Source organism: Coloeus monedula (genome assembly GCF_965178545.1).
Source record: "Coloeus monedula genome assembly, chromosome: 5".
Classification (NCBI taxonomy): domain Eukaryota; kingdom Metazoa; phylum Chordata; class Aves; order Passeriformes; family Corvidae; genus Coloeus; species Coloeus monedula.
Window position 1 is genome coordinate 17,398,872 of NC_138785.1, and position 12,651 is coordinate 17,411,522.

At 42.6% G+C, this 12,651-nt stretch overlaps 1 protein-coding gene across 1 annotated transcript in view; it reads right to left on the bottom strand.

The window, feature by feature from the left end:
• AFF1 (ALF transcription elongation factor 1) overlaps nucleotides 1-12,651 on the bottom strand; it is a 68,126-nt gene that overhangs the window by 17,727 nt on the left and 37,748 nt on the right. The window contains exons 4-9 of the mRNA XM_082282234.1: nucleotides 7,407-7,451; nucleotides 6,305-6,391; nucleotides 5,683-5,719; nucleotides 5,268-5,319; nucleotides 954-1,008; nucleotides 788-825 (exon numbers count right to left, since the gene is read on the bottom strand). Coding sequence (XP_082138360.1) covers nucleotides 788-825; nucleotides 954-1,008; nucleotides 5,268-5,319; nucleotides 5,683-5,719; nucleotides 6,305-6,391; nucleotides 7,407-7,451 — 314 coding nt within the window. The remainder of the gene's footprint in view (nucleotides 1-787; nucleotides 826-953; nucleotides 1,009-5,267; nucleotides 5,320-5,682; nucleotides 5,720-6,304; nucleotides 6,392-7,406; nucleotides 7,452-12,651) is intronic.

Consider the following 12,651-nt stretch of genomic DNA (forward strand, 5'->3'; position numbering starts at 1 on the left):
TGCTTTGGTTTCCCACGTCAGTATCAACACATTTGTACGAGTTGGAGGCAAGCTCCTTGCTGATACAAGACTGATATCATGAGAACACTCCTATTTTAAGAGTTTGCAGAGACAGATCATGCCAAGCATTGGTGTGCTCCTCTGCAAGTCTGACTTTGCAGACCACTACCTTCTGCTTGAAGAATATATATATCAAGCCAAAAAAATCTATGTCAGCACTCTCCTATAGGAAAAATAGTGAGCTTTTCCGCCTTCCTTCCTCAAAAGCTGGCATGTGGCTGTTCAGTCTACCTTGAATATTGCTTCTGACTAACAATACATGGCAGGAACTGCTTACAGTCAGCTTCCTTATCAAGAAGAGCTGAAACAGCTTCAAGGAGCCTTCCTAACCCTTTCCTGTTCTTTACCCACTTGGCTGTTTTGGGCTTCCTTCTGAGCTAAAACTGGACTCACATCTCACCCATTGCCACTACAGCTGAAAATCCCATTAGCTGCAGTGTGATCTACAGACACACTGGTGGAGGGGAGGAGGAGAAGAGATGGGAACAGTTGAGGAAATATAATTCTGGTTCATCGGCAAAATCCAGCATGCCTGGATTATTCATTTCTAATTGGAGCTTTCTGTAAAACCCCACACAACTAAAGCTGACTTTCAACAGCAGCCAGAAACCAAAGTCTGTAGCTACAGGAGAAACCAGGAACCCTTACCCTCCTACCCCACACATAAAAACCAGTTTTGTTTTACTCCTTATGTGGTCTAGTGAGTAGTTTGGGAACAAACCTGTACCTTGGAGCAGCAAGTGAAGAAGGTGACTTTTCAACAACCTGTTTTGTTCACAAAAACAAAGAGGAGAGGGGGAGGAAAGGTTAGCTCAGAACTCAGAACAATGCAACAAGTGGTGATGTTTAAAGGGAAGTCTGTGTGCCTAGTGTATAAAACAGCTAAAACCGACTTGGTCGTCACCACTCTCTTCACTATCACTGAGTTGCAGGTCGTCCTGGAGCATTCTGAAAGACAACCAGAAGATAAATATCAGCCAAGGCAGACACATTTTGAAGCAGCAGGCACTGAAAAAGATTTGGTTTGTGCTTGCCAAACCTCCCCCATCCTTTCTGAACATTTGGCATGCTCAATCTACTAAACCCTGTCATTACCTGAAATGAATGGTTAAAATGTTTTGCTTTTTTTTTTTTTTTTTTTTTAACCTCTGCTTTCCAACTGACCTTGGGATATTTTGCAATGGAGGTCTGTAGCAATGGCTGCCATTTACAGACAACAAAGACCAAGTTCTATGTGGGGAATGCTCCTCAGAAAGGCTACCTAGCACACTGGTACAGGGTGGAAGAAGTCTGATCCTGGTACAGTAAGAACTCTCATGCTATGAGCCTGCACTGGCTCCTCAAGGGACAGAAAGCAACAGGTGCACCAGGAGCTGTGCATGTCCACACACTCTGCTCTCAGGGGCTGCGAATATTTCTTCTGTCCCAGGGACTCTCATTTTGCTGCTCTAGTCTAGGTAAGTCAGTGCCCATCTCCCATCTCTTCCCCTCACAATGAACTCCATGTTCCTGCACATCTCAGCAGTAATGTTGAGCAGCTCAGGTACTCAGAGCAGTTTACAAGTGGGGAGGCACAAGCTCTGTTTCACTATTGCTAGAGAAGAGAGCAGGCTGCCCACAAATATTTCCAAAAGCATCATTTAGTCCTCTGCCTCCAGGTGGTAACTACTGTTTGCAATTTCAATATATTACCAAGGTTGTTAAAAGGCTGGAAAGGAAGGAGAGGGACCCAAAGCTCTCCCAGATTGTTATCCCCCTCTTTGGCAAACTTGCAGGCATCCCAAAGGAGTTGGAAAATAGGCAGGCAAAACTCGGCTATTCAAAAGTACAGTTACTCAAATCCTGAAACTAGCTAGTGATTGACTCCTCAACCCAGAGGACTATTCAAGTGTGCTTCCAAAAATGGGATCAAAAGCTAGGGAACTGAGACAGGAATTTTAATCAATCAGATCAAAACTCTGCTTATTTCAACCTCATTTCAAACCACAGGTTTTCTGTGAGAAATTTTTCTTATTACAAAATAAGAAAAATAAGACTGTGACCCCTCATGACAACATGTTTTATAGCAAGAAAACAAACATAAGTGATCCCCAGTGAACCACATCACCCTGGAAAGAGGGGGAGAAAGTTGGAAAAAGTCGGTTCTTTCTTTGTTCAGGCATTTTGACTGCCATTCCCCTGTGAGCTACCCATCCACTGCCTCATTTCCTCACACACCTTCTCGGTGGAAATCACCTCTTGCCTCTTCACTAAGAGTAAACACTGAAGGGAAGCTCTATGCGACACCACCTTGGAAAAGGAGAGCCCTGAATTTCCTACAGAAGGCAAACAGCCCACAGCCTGCAGTAATCCTGCATGAGCCAGCACTGCATGTGGGCCAGAGCCCAAGTTCACTACCAGACAGATGAGGCACGGAAAGATAAAAAATAATACAGGCACTCTCCACACTTCTAGGCAGTTTGGCCAAGCATCTACTGGTATCTCAGTGAATCCTTTTCATTTTCTTTTACAACTCCATAGGGGAAGGAGTCCTTCAAAGATGGTAGTGAAGAAACTTCCAGGGATGCAAAAATATGCTGAAAGTTTTTGAGTTTGCTTTTGGGTTTGGTTTTTGTTTGTTTGTGTTTGTTTTATTTTTTCTGCTTTAAGAATTGGGGACTAAAGACTTATTTCCTTTAGAGGTAAGAGGATAATCATAGAATCATAGAATGGTTTGTGTTGGAAGGGATCTTAAAGATCATTTCATTTCAAACCCCTGCTGTGGACAGGGATGTGCAAAGAAACTACCTCGATCTTCTTATATCTGATTTAACTGTTTTTAATAAAAAGGACTACCTTTTCCACCTGAGCTGCTGGTAAATAAAATCCATCAGCATAAAAGAACACTGCAACTACATATACTCTATTTGGGATCAAGGAAGAACACTAGACTTCAAGGCATACTTCTGCAAGGGTAGCCAAAGCCAGTTTCCCCAAAACAGGGTTTTGACAAATTGTTAAATAGGCTAGTTAAAGAAAATAAATCTGCCTTAATAATTTTAATGCTCCAGTTAGCCCAGGAGTTAATAGATGCCAAGGTTTCATTTGCAGGACCTGTTCATTTGCAGCTTATATACACACCATTAATCTCCCTACAGCTATTTAAAAAGAGTTCTTTCAGTGAGAGAAGCAGACTAAAATTATTATCACTTGCCAAACAACCTCACTGAAAGCACAGGCTGGTGCCTCTCTGCTAGCCAGGTTAAAGATGAATCACCAAGAATGAGCTGGCATGTCCCCTTGTAAAAGAAGGGCTGCTTCCATTCCAGCAGTGCCAGGTGCAAACTTCAAGGCTGCATTCAAGAATGAAATCCATCTGGGAAATCCCTACACGGTCTGAAAAGCTGAATGCTTAATTTGGGCACACAGATGCCCTGGGATTTCATCTTCTAATTAACCAGCACAAACGCTGTTTGTTTTCATCCAGTCACACTTTGCAACACAAGCTACTCCAGGCAGCTGAATTTTCAGACAGTCACGTGTGCTTTGAACAGCACAGAAAGCCAGGCCTGTTGTGCCAAAGAAAACAAACACAAAAAAGAAGGGATGCATCAGTTCAAGGGAAAGATGCAGAGGAAGTCCTCGGGCAAGCCTCACTTGGACACAAACCCAGGCCACCCTGTTCCTCCTGCTTCCACTGCCTTTGCTGGCCATGGGCACACACATCCCTTGCAGGTGAGCACTGGCTCTGAAGTGCCCAACAAGGATGCTGAGCAGAGAGGGGATTACATCTAAGGACAGAGCTCCTTAGCAAAAGGAGCCAAATTTACACGCCAAATTCACAATTCTGGCCCTGTGGGCTAAGAAAGGAGTCTTTTCCAATTCTTGTCTGCAGGAAAAGTCTCTTCTCTCTCTGCAGCCTGGAAAACTGACTGAAGGGCTAAAGGGATTTTTTAAAAGCAGCTGAGAACTGAAATAATGATGATGGCCATAGGGTAGCTGAGGAGGAAGGCACAGCCTGGAGCAGTTGGAAATACTAGTTTTAATAGTGCAGTGAAAATTTACAGAAGTCATTGAGGACCGAAGTGGGGTGGAAGAAAGTGAACCGAGATTAAGGGAGTAGCTGACTGCTCAGCAGGACACTATCCCATGCTCCCAGTGAGTGAGGGCTCCAGTGCATCATGCTGGAACAGTAGGAAAAGGAATGTTTAACAGACCCTACAGAGCTTGAGTGAAAAATTCTACAATCGCAACCAAGACGGAGACATGCTTTTGCTCTTACTTGTGACTAGCCCAGTTTTGTTTTGTTTTTAATTAAATTATTTGTGATAAGGAAAAGGTAAACAAGTGGAGTAAGCTGTACAAGTCTGTATTTGCAGCCTTCCATGGAACAACACATCATGGAGTAATGAGATCTTTATGTATCATATCAACTGACAGACATTTAAATTTAATGTCTCAGCAAGTGCCTTGCACATGGACCCCTGAGCCTTTCAGACATGGAAAGACTTCCATTTGTTACTTGGGACTCAGAACCCACCAATGCTGCATTTGGCCAAGTTAATCCTGAAAGATTAATGTCAACCCACACAAAACTGCTTTCAAGCAACTTCTGTAATTAACCTAATTAGCAGATAACCACTTTTCACCTACAAGAACTGCACCAAGTTATTTTATGCACCAATTTTTTTTTCTTTAAAATTTCAGCCCTGGTTTTTACAGTTTTTGTAGCTGTAGCTTTACTAGCCTTCCCAGGCTTCAAAACAATATCCAGAATCAGATTCAGTTTGGATCCTTTGTAATTTATGTCAGTTGGATACATTATTGTAGGTTGAAGAGCACAGAAGTGTGATGTGAAACAGCCACAGATCAAAAGAACAAAAATAACTTTAATCTGGCGCATTAATAGTTGGTTTTTTCCTTCAGTTTTGTTTTGGTTTTAACACAGTCATCATAAACATGACAAGGTTTAGTGGACTTGGCATTGTCAGGTTAAGGGTTAGGCTTGATGATCTTAAAGGTCTTTTCCAACCTAAACAATTCTATGATTCCATCATGCAACAATTCTATTTCTTCTGGTGAAAATTCCCTCCACTGAAGTCCTCTAAGAAAAATCAGACTGATAAAACCTTAATCTTCAGAAACATCAAGTAACCCAAAATTTAGTTAATTCCAGGTCCTTTTAATTAACTGCACAGTAGAGATGTGAACAGAGTCTGGTTACTTACGATGTTCTTGGCTGAGAACTAGGCAACGTTTCTGAAGGTGCTCCATACTGCTCTGGAAATCAGAAATGAATAGGTTGGGTTTATTTGCCTCCTTGTAGCCTATTTTACCCTATGGTTTCTGAGCACCAGAGTAGACTCATCTAGGACATAACTGTCATTCAGATTATTCATCATTTCAAATGGGGTTTCCTAATGAAATAATGTTTGTCTTCTGATGAACTGCTGCCTTAATGTCTAGGTAATGAATGTATACAAACTCTTGAGCCATTTCTAAATTCATCACTGTTCAACAAAGCAGAGGAAACCACGCCTCTTAATCAATGTAAACATTTTAGACACCATGTATAACACACAACACACAAAACTATCTGTCAGTACACATATAACTGTGTATTTCCTTCGGGTATCTACTTACTCTGATCCTTTGCTACAGATCCTTCAGGTTGCAATTCCTAGAAAAAAAGGACAAAGTGCAAATTGAGAATAAAATAAACGAGCTCTCTTGTAAGAGCAGCATACTGATGATTTGTTTTCCATGTGTTACTTTACTGTAATAAACATTTCAACTAGCTTGTCAAAGCATCCAATAGTCTAAGCTGGCCTGACGTAGCTTAGCACGGACAGAAATGGTAATGTGCTACTGTCACCAAAAATGTGTTGCTAGCATATTAGGGGTATGTACATGCTTGAAGAAATATTTTAAAAATTTTATAAGAGCTGCCAAACACTTCTGTTTAACACAGTCAGCAAATATTTCTGTTGACAAAAAGATAAAAGGTATTCTGTGCTTCAGCAGAGATACTTAAAATGTCTCAGAAAAGCAGCTGCATTTGAAGACCACAATTACAACAAACGTCTAAGTTGCTGAAGCATTTTTTAGTCATCCCCATTGTGCTTTAATTTATCTGACTACTTCTGAAGGTAATACCTTCTAATAGCCCTTAACGAGGGAGACAAAATCCGATGGAAACACATGCAAGAGCCAGAAAACTCTCTTCTAGTTTATCAAAAGTCCTGGCAGAAAGAGGGCATCTTACCTTTGTTGGGAATGGAAATTTGGAAGGCTCTGCTTTAGTAGGCGTATTAAGAGCTGTCAGAGGAGGTGGCCAAGAGCGGGTCATTTCCTGGAAAGAGATTGAAAGGAGCAGCTATCAGGATTTTTGCTGATAGACACAGAACAAATTTCATGCTTCAGAGATTCATTTGGATCTACCTCTTCATGCATTTGGACATGTTTCCCCATGTTGCTACAAAAACAGTGATATGCATTACTAACAGGCAGGAACATAGGATATGTCTGGTGAAACACAAAAGGATGCCAGACTTCCAGGTGGAATCCTCATGCTGCAACCCCAACCAGCACAGGGCAGCCAGTGGGCACCTGTGCACAGGTCCCCTCCAGCTAAAACACTGCCCCAACAGCAGCTTCCAGAGAGCAGTCGAGGCATCAGGATTTTGCAGCCTCAAGCAACAGCGAGGGAAGTGAACTGCAGAAATCAAACTGTTCCACCAGGACTTCAGAGTCTCAGAATAGCATTTGACATCAAGGAACTGTCTCCTCAGGATCAGCACCACTGGCCTGGGAATCCCAAGGCATTTTCACACCGTGCACAGGGAAGGGGTAACATGGACTCAGCCACAGCCACTGGGAGCCTGTGCACTGCTCACAGAGTCAGTTCTGACACAAGGTTAGAGCAGAGACAGTTTTGCATCAGACCTGGCTTTGCTCTGCATGAGTAGACTGGAATTACAGTGAGGGAGCAGCAGCAATGCCATGCACAGGCAGGTGGGAAGGACACAGGTGTGTTCCTGCTCAGGGCCATGCTGCTGGGGCTGGCAGCATGGACACAAGGCAGCATGTCCAGAGCCTTTGGAGAAGGGGCACTTGGGAATGGCAACGCCCCTGACTTGATGTAGGAGTAGCTCTGGCTGTCTCGGATGACTTGTCAGCCTCAAACTGCACCAGACTGTACTACATTTATGTACTGATAAGAAAGACTGATCTTACAACTCCAGCTGACTCTTATCTTTACTTCTCCTCTGCTGAGTGAACAGAAGCAGAGAGGTATTTTTTTCCCAAGCATTACCTTAAGGCAAAAGCTAAGAAAACACAGAGATCTATTATTTAAGAGTACCTACCCTCAAAATTTCTTCAATGGACTGCACATCAATGGGGTTGGTTTGCTGTGACAAGAAAGAGGAAAGCAGCATGAGTTTGTTTGGGTTTTTTACCAACTGACATGAGACAAGCATGCACTCAGTGAACATTTGCTTACCAACAGCTCAATAAATTTCATGGAAGCCCATTAGTAATAAAATGCTAGTAGGGATTAAAATCCCCATCAGAAGGGCAGTTAATAACGCACTTCCAAAAAGTCCTTGGCAGATGTGAGGGGAGATTCCAACAGGACGCTCTACCTGGAATGGGGTAAAACACCTCAAACAAGGCCACCAGCGGCAAATGGTATTGCACAGCTACTGGTGGTAAATGAAGAAGGGGGCATTCACAGTGCTTTTGGTGTTTAATAACGCTGAAACCAGTCTGACTCATCAAGTTAAACATCCTGATTGTGAGATGAAGGTGTGGCAGACCTGGTAAAGTACCTGATAAAGGAACAAACATTCTACTGATACTACCAATAACTTATCTAAAGCTGCTGAGCTGACACAGCTGACCTGAAGATGTGACTGACAGTCAATCACTCGATATTATAAGAACCCAGTCCCAAATTTTAACAGCAGGGTCTTCTAACATATCCCTTCTCAGAGCGTATGTGTGGTTCCACACACTGATGTGCCCCAGCCATGGGGAACACCACTGCCCTTCCACAGATCAGCTTCTCACCTACTAACAAAGTGTGTGTGTTGAGAGTATCTGTTATTTATATGTCCTTTCCTAACTGATATCCTTAAAGGTGGCTGAAACAGAAAACAACCAAAGAGCTGAGTAGTCGTAACAAGCAAAATGCATCCCAGACCAGTTTCTTGTCTATAAACAAGAAATTCTATGGAAGTGTCCAGTCATCAGAGTAATTGCTGAAAGGGAAAGGCCAGGGAGACTTTATTCACATTCAAGGAAGAGGACAGTGAGCTACAGCACCCAACCAGAAGGAACTTCCCCAGAAAAAAGTAAAGAGCAAAGCAAACAAACACTTCAATAAAGTCAAAAATTATCATCCTTGGCCCTTTCACAGGAAGTCCACTCATCTGTTTCCCACATGCTGCACTATTTACATTGGAAGGAGAAGAGGAGATGAGGAATGCCTTTTCCTTGTAGCCCCATTTGTCTGAGTCTACATAAAGCTCTCTTTGAGGCAGTGCTCATTAGACAAAGCCTTGACTTTTCTTCAGAAAATCACGTATGGAGAGCTGCTTCTGACCTTACTCACCCAAACAAACAAAAGCTGAGGCACGGCCAGATTAGTCACACAAATGAAAGCAAGGCCTGCAGATGTGTCCCACAGCAGGCAGGAGGAGGGGAGAGGGAGGGTGAACAGCAAGGAACTACCACATGGCAAGAGACCAGGATGCTTTGTAACTCACAGTGCCAAAAAAGGCACCTCTTTCCCTCTTCTACTTCCCAGCAAGCTTAACCTGGTAGCTCAGCCTAATTTATTTCTTAATACAGTAAGTGGAAAACAGCAGACACAAGCACTTGCATCTTCCTGTACAGATTGCTCCAGAAACTCCTGAGATATCCTAAGACAGCATCAAAAAAACTAAAAAACTTCCCACAAAACTGGTAAGAAATCAAGATCCTGCCTGTACAAAGTATTTGAAAACTCTCTCTATAATGGATTGATTGCAACAAATCAAAATCAGTTTACTTCACCCATTTCAGAAACTTAAGATTTATGAGGTGATAAGTGATGACAAAACTGGAATTCAATTAACCTGAGAATCAGAGAATATCTGTAACAGCCAGTCTGGACCTCTCTTATCCTCGCCAAACAACCCACATCACCCTTCCTGGAGTTCCTTCTGATGAGCATGAAAAGACTTTGACATTGATACAGGTTTACATACACAGAGTATTTATAGTTCAATTGTCAGGAGGATTTATTGTAACCCCCAAGGGTTCAGTGACTGGTTGTTCACAGGTCCAGGGGCTCAGCAGAAACCACTTTGTTCCTCATGGCACAAAATTTAAAGGAAAAGAAACACACAACACTGAACAAGCACCACACAAGAATGCATCAACAGCATAAGGACCTCTGTCTTTGTTGAATTTTTTAGGATACCATTATCAAATACATGGTGAAATGATTGCTCTAGAGATTACAATCACAGATTGTTCGGGACATGCACAGGGTCAAAACCACACCAAAACTGGTCAGTCAGCTGACTGCAGGGAGGTTCTGCTCTCAGGTAGGACTGTGACTGTCCCTGTGCCCCAAACCTGTGGGGCATGCCCCCTTTCCCTCCATCCCAGCTCCAGTGACCGAGGACACTTCATCTTTTACAAAGCTATGCATCAAGTGCCTGAAGGAGGTGGGCTTTTCTGAATCCTGAGTATTTTCTTCCCTTTTGTTTGTTTGGTGTTTTTCTTCTCCAAGTCACATCTTGGCTGTGTTTCAGCTTGTTAAACCACTAAACCACCATTAAACCACAATTACCACCCAGCAGCAAGGGATGTCCTTGCCAGCTTTAAGAGAAGAGTTTAGGGAAAAGCAGAAATATGATGCTGCTGCAGGAAGAGTTAAAAAACCATAAAGCCAAAGAAATCCCTGAAATGAGCTCAGCTCCACTGAGGACTGCGGGTATGGGAGATCAAATATTCCACGTTGCTGTCTACCCCTGCTAGCACTTTTACAGCCTTTCCTGGGAACACTATAATGTGCTCCCCACAGACAACTCCAGTTAAGCCTGGTGCATATTTGTTGTCTGACACTGACATTTGTACAGTCCCCAGCTAGGATTTCCTTATGCCACATTCACACACTCTTTCAGTTTGGGAATGACACAGGCACCTCCAAATGTCACTTACAAGATGTTTTGGTGGTCAAGGTCAAGCACAACCAAACTGATGCTGTGCTTCAATAACAGCTAGCTCCCGCAGAAATAATACTCATTTAATTACTAATAATATTAATAAGAATACTCATTTAAAAGTAAAAAAAGGTAAACAGCCACTAAAGGATTCACTACTACTTTGATCTGAACTGAAAAGGACTTCAGGCCAAAATAATTCCAAGCATCTACACAAACGTAAGAAGCCCTAGAAGTTACTTGAGGAATTAGTCTGTCTTTACTACAACAGGCTTGCAGAAATGCACAGGTGCACATACCCACAAAAGAGGAGAGGGAGCTCCTAATTTAGAAAACAATTTAAAATCTGCGCAGGCACTCAATTCACACTGCATAGCAACTGTGTGACGAAACTCTCAGAAATACTTCCACGTCCTCTCCTCCAATTCCAAAATCCGTGAGCTTTCATGAACACATAGCTCTGCTCACGCCCTGAGCCTTGCACAGCTCTGTTCGGGAATGAATGTGGAAATCACAATAATAAGAATCCCCAAAACCAAACTAAACCACCTAAGGAACCACCAGGCACACAAAAGGGATGCCCCACTGGCCATGATAATATGTGGGCCATAGATGCTACAAAGAATAAGCAGTGGTTGGTTGCTTTTTTTTTTGTAATGAAGATGGGGTTAAAGAGCTTCTGCGGTTGTTTCTTTTTAAAAAGATATTCCATTAAAAATTACAGCACACATTTTCATCCCACTCTGTCACATGTGCCAAATGGAGCTGAAAGATGGCCCTCATGGAAGAAGGGGGCTGAAGCTTTCTCCGTGGTCTTTAAATAGCTTGCCTCATCAGGAGGCTGTGGCAGAATAGTTTCAAGCAAGATGTCAAAAAGTCGTCTCCCAGAGAGAGTTGGCCATGCATTATTTCAGAAGCCACCACGTGACACTGCCAAGATGCGTGGGCTCAAACAAGGCCAGCGGCAGTCAGAGCACACAGAGTGTGCCGAGAGGAGGACAGGAGGTCTGGAAGCAGACATTAACTGGAATGGATACAGGCTGCATTAAGGTGTTGCAGACATCTCTGTTCCTTATCACCTCAGTAATTTCCACCCAACTGGTTATCCCTGCTATTTGCAAACCTCTGCTGTCACAGACCATTTGGAGCTGCCCCCTGACATCCTGTACACAAACAAGCCCCTTGTTTTCCCATCTCCATCTTAGGTGACAGTGGTGCTGCAGGGACCCAGGCAGTGTAGGAGAGGAACAGCTACAGCACAGGTGAGTTTCCTGTGCTGCCTGATATCTCCTCCTAATTAAAACTGAAATGTGTATGTAAAGCTCAAACACACCAGCTATTGTTCTTTGCCTGATCTCAGACTGAATTATTAACGCCAACAAAACCCAAGCAAGTTGTGCAGCAATGATGAGAAAAGCCAATTATGAGTTCTGTGCCCTTCATTCCGCTGTCAGGTTTTTGTCATTTCCTAATGAGAGCTTTGCCCCTGCAACTATCAGCAGAGAAGGTCACCAGCCTCATACTAAAAAAAACCAACCAAACAAATAAAAAAAAAATCACATTTTCAGCTGCTTCCCATTTAATACTACACTTTATTATACTTGAATAGGAATATCTAGTTTTAAATTTGTTTTTTCATGTCAGCTGCACAGTCATTGCCACTTGAATGCAATGAAGATCACAAAACTGCATATGCATGAAGGGTTAGTTTGAAAAAACAGCAGGACAGAAATCAGACTGAAACCTACCACCCTGTCCTCACTTCACCCATCTCTGTGCTTAGCCAGTCAGAGCAGGAGGAGATCTTGCATATTAGATGCCCTCTCCTCCTTGCACACAAGTCACGCTAGCGATACCAAGCCAACTCACTCTCCCCAAAGCAACTTCCCACCTGATGTATTTTTGTACAATTAAAAATCCATCCTTTCCATGCTATAGACAGATGAGAGATGGACACACGCCAGGCATGTTTCAAAAATGACCCAGCCAACAAGAGACAAGGCATATTTTAACCAAGCCCCTACTAATCCTGATGATGGATGCAATAATGCTCTGCCATGTATTGAAAAAGGCTGCCAAAGCTTGAAGCTCAAACTGTCTTGTTGATTGACAGAAATACATAAACATGAAAATTCATAAAGGCTTTCACACACTATCTTGAGGAACACCAGACACCAAGCAGATTCTCTGTCAAGGGTGTTTGAATGTTCCATATCACAGATCAGAAGTCTTACAACGCTTTTCATTTTACACATCTGAAGTGCTTCTTATATTGTACCCAATATTTGAAAATAATGCTTTAAAAACATTTATGAAATGGGTATTTTATATTATGAGAAAAACACAAAGAAAACCTGCCATGCAATCAATGCATGCTTTGCTACCAGCAACTTTT